Source organism: Enhydra lutris, unplaced genomic scaffold, assembly GCF_002288905.1.
Source record: "Enhydra lutris kenyoni isolate GAN:26980312 unplaced genomic scaffold, ASM228890v2 scaffoldscaffold15, whole genome shotgun sequence".
Lineage (NCBI taxonomy): Eukaryota > Metazoa > Chordata > Mammalia > Carnivora > Mustelidae > Enhydra > Enhydra lutris.
Window position 1 is genome coordinate 60,114,378 of NW_019154099.1, and position 14,102 is coordinate 60,128,479.

The window sequence follows — 14,102 nt, forward strand, 5'->3', positions numbered from 1 at the left end:
TACCATCGTTAGAATATTAGAATATCACTTATTAGACATTGTAATACAAAGTAATACAAAGTAGTGATCAGTGGTGTGTATCTATATATATAAATATATATAATTGTATATTTATATCTATAAATATATAATTGTATATTTATATATAAATATATATAATTGTATATATAATTGTATATTTATATATATAATTGTATAATATATATATTTATAAACTGTATATTTATATATAATTGTATATATAATATAAATATACAATTACATATATTTATATAAATATATATTTAAATTATTAATAATTATAATAATTATATAATTTACATAATACCTTTATATAATATCATATATAATATAAATATCTATATATAGATACATTATGAATTTATTAATTATAAATAATTATAAATAATATAAATACAATAGTATTTGATTCTTTTTATTCTTTTCTGATATATATATCAGAAAAGAATCCCATCTTTGAGGTCTCCTAGGTCAGAAAATAAATCCTTCTTCTTTTATTTTGTATAAAATAAATCTTTTCACCATAATTAACTGTTTACAATTTCAGCCCAAGGGAAATTATATATATAGAACCAAAGCTTATAAGTCTTAACAAATGGTCTATCAGAAATTCCTCAAAACCAACAGATTTAATATTCCTCAAGGACAAAATTAATCCCCTATAACGAGTTGGACACCCTGAGAAATGTTTTCACACTTTTAGGAACTTCTTGCCGCATTAATGATTGTAAAGGAATGCCTTGCTTCCGTCCAGTTCTCACTTGGATGCCTGCAACTGCTAACTAAATTTTGGAGGGAAAAGTCAAGGTTGAGGACAGAGAATATGCTCTCCCCAGTGCTGTAACTTCCACAGCCAAGGGAGTTGCTAAACTGTGTCCCTCTCCTAATTAGAGCTGTTTTTTAAAAATCTCCTTGGATTAGGTTATTTTATTAACATCTAGTTTCTTAAGGTGGTTTTTTTTTTTTCTCTTTCTTATTTCATTGTATCTAATGGCACAACATACAGATTGTGGTTGTTTCCAGAAAAAGAATATGATGAGACATTAATAAATTAACAGATAAACTGTGTCCTTCACAGCAGTGCAGGTCCCGGCCAGTTGAACGAGTGGGGGAAGGGCTCCTCTGCGACCTCTCTGTCCTCCAAAGCTGTGGAATACTTTACTACCATGAACACCATTCCCTTTAGAACTCAACCCAAATGTCCTTCCCTCTTTTTGTATCCCACACACCATTTTACTCCAAATCAAATGCCCCATCCCAGTACGAATTTCTTGGCCACACTTGATCTTAGCCAAAAGGCCGAGAAGCGATGACGAATTTCTTGGCCAATATATCACTTTGAAATGAGTCGTGTCTCCTCTGTATTCCAACAACAATAATTATGCAGACACTGTGTTAGTCCGTTAATGCTGCGTTCCCTCATGACATGCTTGTGGTTCTGTGACGTTTAAGCATCTCTATTCATCTAACTCTTTCTGCTTTTACGTTTTGTTGCTCAATTTGCATGGCAGCCCTTTGAGGAAGCAGGTCATACTGTGTGGTTCGCAGTCCTGTAGAATGCATCACAGGGCCTTCCACTCCACAGTCACGGAAAAAACACGCATTCCCTGATCAGCGCACAAGGAAGACTTCTTGGAGGCCAAGTCATTGACTAGTACCCCGGGAGGTTGACTGAACTTGGTGTACTTGAATCTGTGTTCTGACTACACCACTTACTAGCCAAGTGAGCTGGGGCTTTAAAGATGAATCTCAGCACCTGTGAAATGAGGCTAATACTACAAAGCCTGCTTATTACTTCACATGATTATGAGAAAGTACTAGAATAGTAACGTGTGAAAATGCTTGAAGAATATAAAACAATATCATGAACATAAGGTTAGAAATAGGCCCTCAGAGACCTCAGAGGACTCTGTGTGTGAGCATACGAACTGGGACTGCTGCAGAGAGAAAGCGAATTCTAGAATTCTAGGTGTGGCTCTGTCTGGTGGGACGGACATAGAGACTGTAAGGACGTATGATAATGAAATTGGACTAATCAGCGTGGCCAGAAAATACAGGACTTTCTGTAACCTCCTGAAGTGTGTAGACTTGCTTGCTTAGACCAGGCAAAGGGGTCACATTGAAGATTTTCAAACACACAGATTATGTGAATAGATCTTTTCTTTGGAGACAGAAAATCTAGTAGATTAATTGTCCTCAATAATACCCTCCTGCTGTTTGCACTGAGTCCCCTATAAAATCCCGAGAAAAATGTTTTAGAAGAAATCATAATGCTATTACTTTCTTTATTTCTAATATAGTAGATTTATGTTTTTCTATATATTCCATGGATTTGACCCCCATTACTATAATACGTCATTATTATAAACATACCCTAAATATATGTTATCAATTTTGTTATAACTAGTCACTTTTACTTATACTGTCATGTTTTCTTAAGTGAATTGAGGTAAAAGACCAGAACTCATACAAAATCCATAACCCGGAGTGTCACAAATTAATTACATTGCATGATGTATAATACGATCATAAATTTCTATTTTATAACTTTCCATTAATAGGAAAAAGTATACACTCACTCATCAGAGTCCATTTTTATTCAAAGCTATTAACCTAAAATCAGCCACAAAATGCAAATAAATGTCCCTTTAAATGATATTAAATGCATTCCAATATAATATTGCTTATGAAAGTTAAGAACGGTTACTATCTTTTTTAAGAAATCAAAGTGTAGGGGCACCTGGGTGGCTCAGTGGGTTAAAGCCTCTGCCTTTGGCTCGGGTCATGGTCCCGGGGTCCTGGGATCGAGCCCCACATCGGGCTCTCTGCTCGGCAGGGAGCCTGCTTCCCTTCCTCTCTCTCTGCCTCTCTCTCTGCCTGTCTCTCTGCCTACTTGTGATCTCTGTCAAATAAATAAAAATAAAAAAAATATTAAAAAAAAAAAGAAATCAAAGTGTACAGACAAGGTGAAAATCTAAAATCCTTTCTCCCCCTCTTCACTGCCTGGTATCCAGAGGTAGCTACGCTTGCTTACAAGAGGATTTGTAAAGTGCCTTTGAAGCGATATTTTTCCCTTTATCGAACCCTTTGGTAATGAAGGAAACAAAATGGCAACAAGAGAAACAAAGTAACAAGATGAACTTAACTGAATCTCTGTATAAATAGCTATTTCCGAATTAAAAAGGATCAGCTCTCTTTGCCTAAACCAGAAATTCTGCTTTCACATTCAGATCATTTTCTTAAGATTTTTTAGAAGTATGAAAATATACAACGCTTTAATCAAAGATTTTTTTGAATCACATATTACTCTATGCCGCTTCTCTAGGATCTATTGAGGCAGACTTTGACTTTACAAACTGTGATTTTCAAATTTCACTTTTTAACTTTTTTTTTCCTCCAACATCTTGTTAGCATCAAGTAGAAATGGGATTTGCATTTGAAACACTAATGTTCACCATTCAGTCAGCCAAGAAGATTCCTTCTTTTAATTTCCATAAATGTCAGTAAATGCCTCTTTTCACCTTTGGGTGATTAGTCAATAGAAAAATCAACTCTGTGACAAATGAACAGCAACATGATTTTACATATGAATTATTTAACAAAGTCTATTTTTATCCTAGAAAGGAAAGACTTAGGGTAAAAAATCAGCAGCAAATTATTAATTTACATGTATTAATATTATTCACAGAAATGGATATCCACGGGAAGTAAAGAAATTTATATCTCATTTTTAAATTAGTTCATCTCGTAGAACTCTATTAATGACACCATAGAAAACTACTGAAAATTAATAAGAAGACATATAATAACCTCATGAAGCCTTCACATCACATTGGGTTTCCCTCTGGGTTGTGAGAGATTCCGTGAATTTTGACCCGGAAAGTGAGCAAACTAATGAGAAGTGTCCCCCTTGAGATGTAGAACTTTCAGAAACTCAGTTTTTACGTTCCTTTATCAGATTCTTGTCTTCATGTCCACCTATACCTCTGGACATTAGAAGGCACAAAATAACTTTCCAAGTCCAGGTGGGGAAAGGGACACTAAGATTCATGTCTTGAACTTCTAAATATCAAAACAGCAAGATTTTCTCAAACAAAACCCTTTAAAAAAAGAAAGAAAGAAAGAAAGGAAACCCTCAGTGAGTTGTCGAGGTGGTAATAGCCAGTGTTTGTAAGTGGCCCTATTTTCTCGGGATTACTGCATCGATGAAGTCTTCTTGTTAAGACCCCGCTGAGAGGAGGGGATGTTGTTGGGGGATGAGTACTCCAGCCCACGGGGACATACCTGGACCGTGGTCATTGACGTGTCTGCTCACACCTGCTGGGAACTTGAATCAGAGGGATCGGAGGCACCTGTTTATTAAGTGTGGATGGCTTGGCTTCCCCTTCTGTGATCTTTGCTTGAGAGCAGAAGGGAGGACATGAGGCTGTGGGTTGGAGGGTCTGAGCTGACAGGAGGCTGTCGACAGCAGGTGCTCTCTGCCCCCCACCGCCCCCCGGTGCAGCACATGTGGGGTGCCTCCGGGGACGCTGCCTGCCCTCGAGGGGCTGAGCAGGGCCTCCCACCTGTCAGTTCCTTTGAGGGGTCCGGTTGTCCCAGCTCCCAGGGGACTGTGACTTTCTGCTCTCCCATACCAAATCGCCAAGTGGCTCCTAAGCTTTGAAGCTTTCGTACTTGTTTCAAATGTCAAATTTAAAAATAAAAATCACAGAATAATTTCCAGGTATATTATTAGATTCTCCACTGATATTGGTTTCAAAGGCATTGAAGCTGACAGATGGTCTGCACCCTTTTCTAGAAGCCTGGGGTTTGTACCTGTTACACAATAGTATCATTTTTCCCCCACGCCATCCAAAAATAATAATTCTGGGCATGGGACGTCTTAGTCTGTTCGGGCTTCTGTAAGAAATGCCACAGACTGTGTGGCTTATCAACGACAGAAATGTCTTTCTCAGGGTTCTGGAGGCTACAAGTCCAAGATCGGGGTGCCAGCATGGTCGGGGGAGGGGCCCTTCGGGGCTGCAGATGTCTCTCTGCGTCCTCCCGGGTGGAAAGGGTGAGGCAGCTTTGCGAGAGCTTTACTAAAACCACTGATCCCATTCACGGGGTCCATCCTCGTGACCTAATCACCTCCCACAGGCCCGAACCACAAACACCACCACACCGGGGGTGAGGGTTCCGACATGCGAATTTGGGGGGACACAGACATCCGGGCCACTGCGTGGGATAAACTTGTTTGAGTGTCAGAGCCATCGCATGCGTCGGTCACCCGGAAGGCTGCGGTGACGGTCCCGCTGTCTTTCCGGGGCCCCGCTCGCTGGCCACTCAAAGCCATCTAGACATGTGTGAACTCAGAGTAACTAATGGGCCTGGGACCACCCACACCTGATGTGATTTCAGGGCAACAGAACATTTTGAGGGAGTTCCCAGGGTTTTATGGTGTTTGAAAGGACCGTATCTGAATCCGTGACAGGAGAACTACCTCTCAAGTGTAAGAAGGTGCTCAGGGTCCGTCTGGCATTTCTTGAAGGATCTCTCTCCCTTTCCTTCCCTGTCCTGGATGGCGGTGAGGTGCCCAGGGCCCCTAAATTTATTTTTTGAAAAATGAAAACAGAAATCTAATATACTGTGTAAGAGGAGATTTCAATACAGAGCAAGCAAACCCAGTTAAAAGAGTCTTTTTTAAAATAGCATCGGGAGGCCATAAGGGAGGAGGAATTTATGCACGTCCTCCTGGAGGAGCCTGGACTTGCTGCCTGCCCCTGAGTCCTTCCTCACCAGGACACCAGGGCAGGTCGTTTGCTCTCTTCACGTCAAGAGAAACCAGCTTTCAAAAGTTTCTATAACCCTAACGTGTATATGAACCCAACCAAGCCCAGTGAAGCCAGTCTTAATCCCTGTTGTAAATGGAGGACCTGAGAACGGCACTCGTGACCTTCACCTTTATGACTCAGCGCATGGGAGTCAGGTTTCTGCCTGAATCCTTCTCCCGAGCTGCAATTCCAGCGGCCCAAATCAATGCCTGTTTGCTTAAATTTTCAGCCAGTTCTTTCTCACTGACGACGGTGATAAACTTTCTCCCTTCTCCCAAGCATGTCGCTGGGCATTCGTACACGACCTCTGTTTCAGCTCTCCAAGTGCCCTGGGCACCCGGTGCTGGGTAGAGATTAATTTACTCACTTTGGACTCGAAAGGACACCCCTGGTCTGAGCAAGAAACGCATTCTACCTCCAGAGACTTCTACCCACATGGATCCACATTTTCCTACTTAACGTATCTTATGTAACCTCTTTTAAATTTTATTTTAAAGATACTATTTATTTAGTTGAGTGAGAGAGCAGAGGGTGAGAGAGAAGCAGGCTCCCCGCTGAGCAGGGAGCCCCAACATGGGGGTCGTCCCCAGGGTCCTGGAATCATGAATTAGCAGAAGGCAGACGCTTAACTGACTGAGCCACCCAGGCACCCCTCTATGACCCTTTTTAAATAGAAGCAAGATTCCCCTTAACCCTGAACATTTCTTAAGTTAATTTATTATAATAGTAAGACACACATTGTTACATAAGAGCTCTGTAGCCTTTCACCTCTCATTACAGCTGTAAAACCAAAGCGAACTTAGAAATTCAACATGACAAAAACCTACAAGTTTACAACATTCGTGCTAGGTATGATTTTGTTCAGCTGAAATGAAATGACTGATGACAAAGTGAAGGTGGTCCGGACTCAGATTCCATGAACGTGGGTCCATGTCTACCACCCTGAGCCCTTGGTGACCTCAAGCTTCTACCGCTTCTCTGGGCTTGAACTACGGGGCAACTGCCCACCTCACCGAGGCTGTGGTCTCACTTAGCTCTTTCTCAGGGGAGGATGCCTCATTTGCATATTAAACCCATCGACTGCTTCCTCATTCATCTGCAGCGATATCGGTAATATTCCGTGTCGTCCGGCTTGTAAATAAAATACGAAGTCAGAGAATAAAGTCTTGCTGAGCACTAGCTTAATGATTATAGTGCTTTTGAAAAACTATTTTGTAAAGAAAAATGCACTAAATTCTAAATTATCCAAGAATGGGAGGACCCCAAAAATAACATATACAAATAGCTACTTCAGAAATATTAAACAGTTGTTTAATTTATTCACTAAAATCTGTTTATCTTACTCCTGAAATTCAGAGAAACTCTGGACCTTTCCTTTCTTCCTGTATAACTTTCTTTAGTTTTAAATTTATATATACATATAAATTTATATATAATATAAAATAATATATTGTTATATTATTATAATATATAATATAAAATAATATATTTATATTTAATGACATATAAATATATTTTATTTTATGATTAATAAAATAATGTATATTATTTTATTAAATATATATTTAATAATATATAAATATATATTTATGTGTATAGAATAAATCCAATGGGTTGCTCAGTATGTGAGAGCTCCTTGTTGATAAGGAAGAGACTATGTTATGTTATATAGGGCCCCAAATTGTGAGAAGTGTTCTCACATAATGTTATCTGTTCAAATCATCAGGATAATCATAATTCAGCAATGTTTGGGGTTTTTCTCAAGTCCAAGAGCAAACAATGACAAAACCGTAAGACCCCGCATTTATAGGGCACTGGCTGCTTCTTTAAGGCGTGCTTTTAAGTGGCCCGCGCATGTTACTCCTGTAAACCATCCCGCGTTTTGTTGAGGTGGACTGTTACTGCGAGCCCACCCCACAGATGAGGAAGCTGACGGGCTTGTTGGCAAATGCAGGATTCTGGCCCGCACCCCAGTTGCCAGGGACTGGGTTTTAGAACACACTGCATCTCCTCGAGCTAGGCCTGGGGCGCTCCTGGGCCAGTGATGCTTTGGGAGAGGATGAAGTCCCGTGTCCCTCTTGGCTTGTCTACATAGAGTCCTAAGAAACGCTTCTTCTCACCTCTTCCTTCCCCTTTTCCAATGGTAGCAGCCTCCTTTTTCAACATTCAGAGCATACTTCCTCTGCGGAGTTTCTCCAGACCCTCCTCTATAAGCCCCGTTGCCCGGGTAGATCGGGGGAGGGGAGATTTTTAAAAGACGTCCTCCCCGTCGCTATGCTGTGTGCGACAAGTGAAGACAGTTGTGTGTTTTGCATGCTTCAGAGTTCCTTTAAAGGCAAGATATTTGTCACATTCACGGAGCACAGGGATGGGACAGCCAAGGGATCATAGGTAGGGGGCAATTTTTACATCTCCAGTTGTTAACACTTGCTTTTTGGTTCTGAAAGATGAGGATTTTGTGTCCAAACACTGTAATATAAAACACGCCCGAAAAGAAAATAAGTAAGTGGCAAGCTGTCTGCAGGGACACGGGGTGGAGATAGATCTTTGAAGCAAGGTAAGCAAGCTTACAAGTTACAAGATCCCAGTGGGACACCTGTAGCCAATGAAGAAATAAGGGTAAATGGGGGGGGATGAGGGGTACGAAGGCGCTCATACCCAGCTGTACCCTTGATCCCCAGCATCACTTCCTCTCTTTCTGAAAAGAAATGGCTCCCTTTCAATACCAAAACTTAATTAAAAAAAATTTTTTTTCATCCTGTTAAATCCCCGTCCCCTATTTCCCCCATCCCCCACCCACCTCCCCTCTGGTGACCAGAGGTGTGTTGTCAGTAGTCACGAGTCTACTTCCCAAACCAAAATTTTTGTTTCAAAGTCATTCTTGCCTTCTTAATGATCATACGTAATTTATCATGAAGCATGAAATAGTGGTAGAGGAAGCTGTGCGGGTTTCTGTTATTACGACAGGACACGAAACTTACAGAATGCAGAAACACTGATTGTGATGCTTGCAGAGTGCTGGGTAACATTGTGAACACTTTGTAGTGCTTGTATATTACTTGACCATCCTTTAAATAATATCCATGGTTGCCAGTGTTTGCAATTCTAAAATATTAAAGCCCTTTTACAGCTTTTGACAGATGTGATTTTTGTGCCTCATGATCTAATAAATTCAATAAATCTAAATAGAGCAGATTAAACATCGTTCGGGGCACACCGTTCTTGTCTTCTGATCTTCTAATCACCGTCTTACGGATCATAATTTTAAAATCCCCTCTGAACTTTATGTTGCAAGTAGTGACCTATGATGTATCCTTACACAGAATTTTAACTCTCATTTAAGGAATAACCTGTGAAAATTCTTTGTTTTTCTTTCTTTAAAGGAAAATCAATAATGTTAGTATGTTACCATCTCATTTAGACCATTCTGGCAACTACCCTTAGGTACCTATTAGATTTTACTCAACACCTATTAATCTCCGTAATAGACAATGAAGTTCCGTGGGAACCTCTCAATGAAGGTTTTATTCTGAGCATTCGTTGATTATTGCAAACATCAGTCACGTTTCTGCTTATCAAGGAAGCATGGAAAGCGCCTGGTTGTTGGTTGGAAGATGGGGTTCTTCTGTACTTACTACATTATTCAAGACATCAATAGCCTCATTAAGAAAATGCTTTCTAGTGGATTGGGTATATAAGTCTCACCTTTTACAGTGTACTTGGGAATTCAGATATTTTTAGTAAACACTGAGAAGCTTTGAAAGAGTAGAGAGCATTTTTTTTTTTTCCCCCAAACATTGAAGCAGTAACTCAGGGGATTTGGGACGTTTTCCATCAAAAGCCTCCCCTCCAGCCGCCGTCAGATCAGCAGCCGCAGAGTGGCTCGATCTGGAAGTGTTAGGAAGGGCTTGGCGGAGGGTCCCACCTCATGCACGGTTTTGGTCATTATGAAGGGCTGCGGAAAAGAGTCTGGGATTGAGAAGAGACCCAGAATGGATGTGCTCTCTGCGTGGCATGGGGACAGAGCCGTGTGGCTCTCCGGTGCCCCGGCATGAACAGAAACACAGTCCGTGCATCTGGCCATGGAAAAGCAAGGCCAGCTGCTGGACGGAGATGTGCATTCTGCTGGTCCAGTTTTTATGCTTTACTCTGTCTTGTTAGACCTGCCTCCATTTTCATATGACTTCTGTATCCTCCTTGTTCTCTTTTAGATTAATGGAGTATTTATTATTTCACATTTTCTGTATGTAATTTCACGTGTAATTACATGTTCTCTCCCTGCGTGTTCTATAGTTTGACTAGAGAAGAAAGTATGCATTTTCTACTTACTGCCTCTTAAGGGACTTTTGTTACTTTGACCATTTTCCTAGTGCTGCTAGAAGCCTACCACCTCTAAACGCCCCGCAACCCCTCCTGGCTTTCGCAGGTCGTCACTGGTGTGCATTCCGGTTCTACAGATAATTTATGGTCCATAAGATATCCCAAGAGCTAACTTCTATTTACCCTTGGATTTAATTCTGGTGTCCATGAATTAAGAAACTTAATTAAGAATTAAGAAATTAAAAAACTTGATTTTCTCTTAAGTTTCAATTTTTTCCACCTGGGATCATTTTCCTTCACCTTAAAAAAAATGAGAGACTTCTGATGGCAAATTTTCCCCTTTTTATTGTCTAAAAGTATCTCTATTTTACCTTTTGAGGGTTATTTTTATTGAGAGTAGAGTTTTAGCCTGAATTAGTTTCTTCCAGTACTTTAACTCATTATTTTCTGTCTTCTGCTTAGAAGTCAGTTTTCCCTCTCGTTGTTCCTCTGAAGGGAATGTGTGTCTTTCCTGTAGATTTTAAAGCTTTTTCATTTGTCTTTGCTTTAAGAGGATCTACCTTGTGCTTTCTCACTGCCCGCGGGGGCCTGTGTGTGTTTGCCTTTTGTGTGGTTTCGCTGAGCCTCTTGGGTGTGTGGATTGATGCCCTTTGCAAGTTTGGGAAACTTATCTCTTTGAGGACTGCCCTGTCACATTCTTTGCGTATCTCTTCCCTCTGGAATTCCTTTTATGTGTGTCTGTTCCGCGTCTTCGGTTTGTCCACCATTTCCTCTCTCCTAAGCATGTCATCATTACAGGTATTTTAAAGTCTCTATCGACGAACCCTAAGTCAGGATCATCTGTGAATCTGTTTCACGCTCTGATTTTTAGTGAATTTCCTTCTCTCTCCGCATGTCATCTCTGATCTCGCCGTAAGCGTCATGGGTCAACAAACTGGAGATGCTGTCGAGGCTGGGCACTACTAGGGAGAGATGCCACCATCACATTAGGGGGCAGACGCAAGGGCGGGAGGCCTCAGTCCAATCCCGGATGGAGCCACGGTGCAGAAGCAGCCTGTGCTCTGCCTCTCACCCACCGGCAGCACCGCCTGAGCTTTGGCCTGTGGGTTTTTTGGTTCCTTAGCTCTGGAAGAGCCCAGATGCGCTCGGGCTGTGCATTTCAGAGGTCCTGCTCCCCTCTCCAGGCTGTGCAAAATTCTGCACGTCTCGGGCACCTGGGTGGCTCAGTGGGTTAAGCCTCTGCCTTCGGCTCAGGTCATGATCTCAGGGTCCTGGGATCGAGTCCCACATCGGGCTCTCTGCTCCGCAGGGAGCCTGTTTCCTCCTCCTCCTCTCTCTCTCTCTGCTTGCCTCTCTGTCCACTTGTGATCTCTCTCTGTCAAATAAATAAAATCTTAAAAAAAAAATCTGCACGTCTCGAAGATGAGACTAGTCGGCGCTTGAAGCTATCCTCCCCCATCCCACCCTCTTCTGAAGCACCTCAAACACCCCAGGGGATTTCACTCTGGTTTTTTGTAAGCTTTTGGCCTAAGGCACCACTCACGCATATAGCTGCAGAACTTAACAAATATCTCTTGGGGGAAATGGTCATCATCGGAGGGTCTGCAAATTCCCAATCTGTGTCTCTCGTCTCTTACAGCTGCAACATATTGTACAGTTTCTCTGTCTTCTAGAAAGGGCTCTCTAGACCTACAGAAGAGCTCAGAATTGGCAAATGTCCCAGGAGAGGGGGAAGAAAAGAAAACAGCTGGTCATTATCTGTTCAGAAAGATTCAGAATTTCAGTTTCTCTGGTTCTCAGTTTGCCAGAGCTATCTGATGCTCTAAATATATGATTTTGGTAATTTGTCTCTTTTTTTTTTCATCTTTACAATGGGAGCAGTAACCTGACATGACCTTAAAAACCCTATACAGGTGGGAAGTTTTCCTGTTTTGTTTCTAATTAGATCAGCGTAAAGTTAGGTTACTTAACAAAAACGATACCTCAAGGAAGTCGGGGGGGAAATCAGTTCAGATGGTAAAAATATTCTTCCATCAATTATATACTCTCTCATAAGAATAAATCCCGTGAGAGTATTTTCCGCAGATTGCTCTATGTGCTGAACGTGGGCAAAGGAGTATGGATACACAAGAGCTCGGTATCCATAGAGGAACGAGATGGCAGCTGATAGCAACCGCCAGGTGTACACGAGGCAGTAGAGGCGCTAAAACACGATCGCGAAGGAGGCACACGGATTGCCCGCAATCCCACGGAGGGAGAGGAGCACGGCAAAGGGACCCTGGACTTTAGCTCTAGCCCGCTTTCATTCACTCTCATCCGTTTTGCTGGGGAGGCTGGGAGCGGCATGACCACAAAGCAGGAGGGCCTTTGGAAGTGGGCTGGGACGTCTAGTTTCTTCTGAATTCTCCCCGGCATCCCCGCTGTGATGTCTGCACACTCACTTGAGGATGCCCAGAGAAACGGTGTCCTAGGGAAGCGACAGGAAGAAGCCCATGCAATCGCATCGTGATGCTGTCCTGCAAAGGTCCCTCAGGTTGGGTCTGCCTGCGCCCAAGGACAGCGAGCAAGGGCTGCTGCTTCAGATCACGGCTCTGATTTGCCGCTGCAACCTAGAGCGTGTGCTGAGGCCCCGGTGAGGTTGCAAGTGTTTTCGAGGCCCTATAACTCGTTCCCTGCTGCAGGGTGGGCTGTCCTTGGCCTCTCTTTGCTCCTGGAGACCGTGTCTGTGTCGGCGCAGTTCCCTGTTAACACTAGCTGTGGATGGGCTCTCTCGAGCAGCCCCATCTCTGGGCTGATGCCTCGTAGTCAGGAGTAGAGTCATGCTCCCTGAACAGATGTGGACTAGTACTGCCTAGATGGGGGCGCCCTAGAATCGGGGGAACCTCGAGAAACCCAAAAAGCTCTATGACACACAGCCTCTCAGTTGTGATAAATGAGGGGGAGGAATGGGATGTCCTAAGAAGGTGTATCGTAATAGAGGGCGAAGGGCCCGCTCCTGGAATCCCCTGGATGTTTCTCTCCTCAGCCAGTGTTCCTGTCCTCCCTGCTCTGTTCTGTTGGCCGCCTGCACCTGGCCGTTTCCAGCCCCGGGGTGGGGGCGGTTTCCCGAGGCAGCAGCGCCTGGAGGCTTGGAAGCCTGTGAGAGCAGAGAGCAGCCCCGGGGTGGCCCTCCCGCTCCCTCTCGCGCTCACAGCACCTGCCGCTCCAAGTCTCCCCTCTTCCCCCCCGCAGGTCATCCAGCAGCTGCGGCTCTCCGAGAACGAAAGCGCGGCCCTGCAGGAGCTCCTGGACTGGAGGCGGAAGCTGTGCGAGGGGCGGGAAGACTGGCAGCGCCTCCTGCATGCCCCGGAGCCCAGGGCGCCTCCGCCTCCTCCCTGCAAGAAGCCCCCGCTGGTGAAGAAGCCCGAGGGCGCGTCCTGCGGCCGGCTGCCCTCCGAGCTGTGGGACTCCGGGCTGTGAGCGGCCGCGCGCTCGAGTGCCCGCCGCATCCCGGCCGGCGCCCCCGGCACGCGTCTACACGGAGTGGCCCGGACCCCGGACGGAGGCCGCGGGACTCGGCGCGTGTGCGTGTGCGTCCGTGTGCCTGTGCGTGTGCGTGTGCGCGTGTGCGTGTGCGTGTGCGCGTGCGTGTGCGCGAGTGCGTGTTCTTCTCGCCCGTGCGGGGCACGCGCTCCGCTTCTCGGCCCGCAGCCCCATGGGGGAGCAGGCGCTGGACGAGCGCGGGACAGCGCCAGCGGGACCAGGCGGAGCCGTCGAGGGTCGCGCTCCGACTCTGGGGTCGGGGTCCCCGATGCTCCTGGTCCCCCAGCCGCTCGGGCCCAGCACACCCTCCGCGACGGACGCCTGGTGTCTTCGTTGTGTTTTTGGCCATTACGAACCTGGTGGTGATGGACCCGTTTCTGACCCGTTTCTGACCCGTTTCTGACCGTTTCTGACCCGTTTCTGACC

General features: G+C 44.1%; 1 protein-coding gene across 1 annotated transcript in view; it reads left to right on the plus strand.

Annotated features, from left to right (window-relative positions):
- Nucleotides 1-13,694, plus strand: part of LOC111147014 (myosin XVI) — a 471,268-nt gene extending 457,574 nt beyond the window's left edge. Inside the window, exon 35 of the mRNA XM_022502858.1 lies at nt 13,386-13,694. Within this exon, the coding sequence (XP_022358566.1) occupies nt 13,386-13,613 (228 nt within the window). The 3' untranslated portion in view covers nt 13,614-13,694. The remainder of the gene's footprint in view (nt 1-13,385) is intronic.
- The last annotated feature ends 408 nt before the right edge of the window (nt 13,695-14,102 follow it).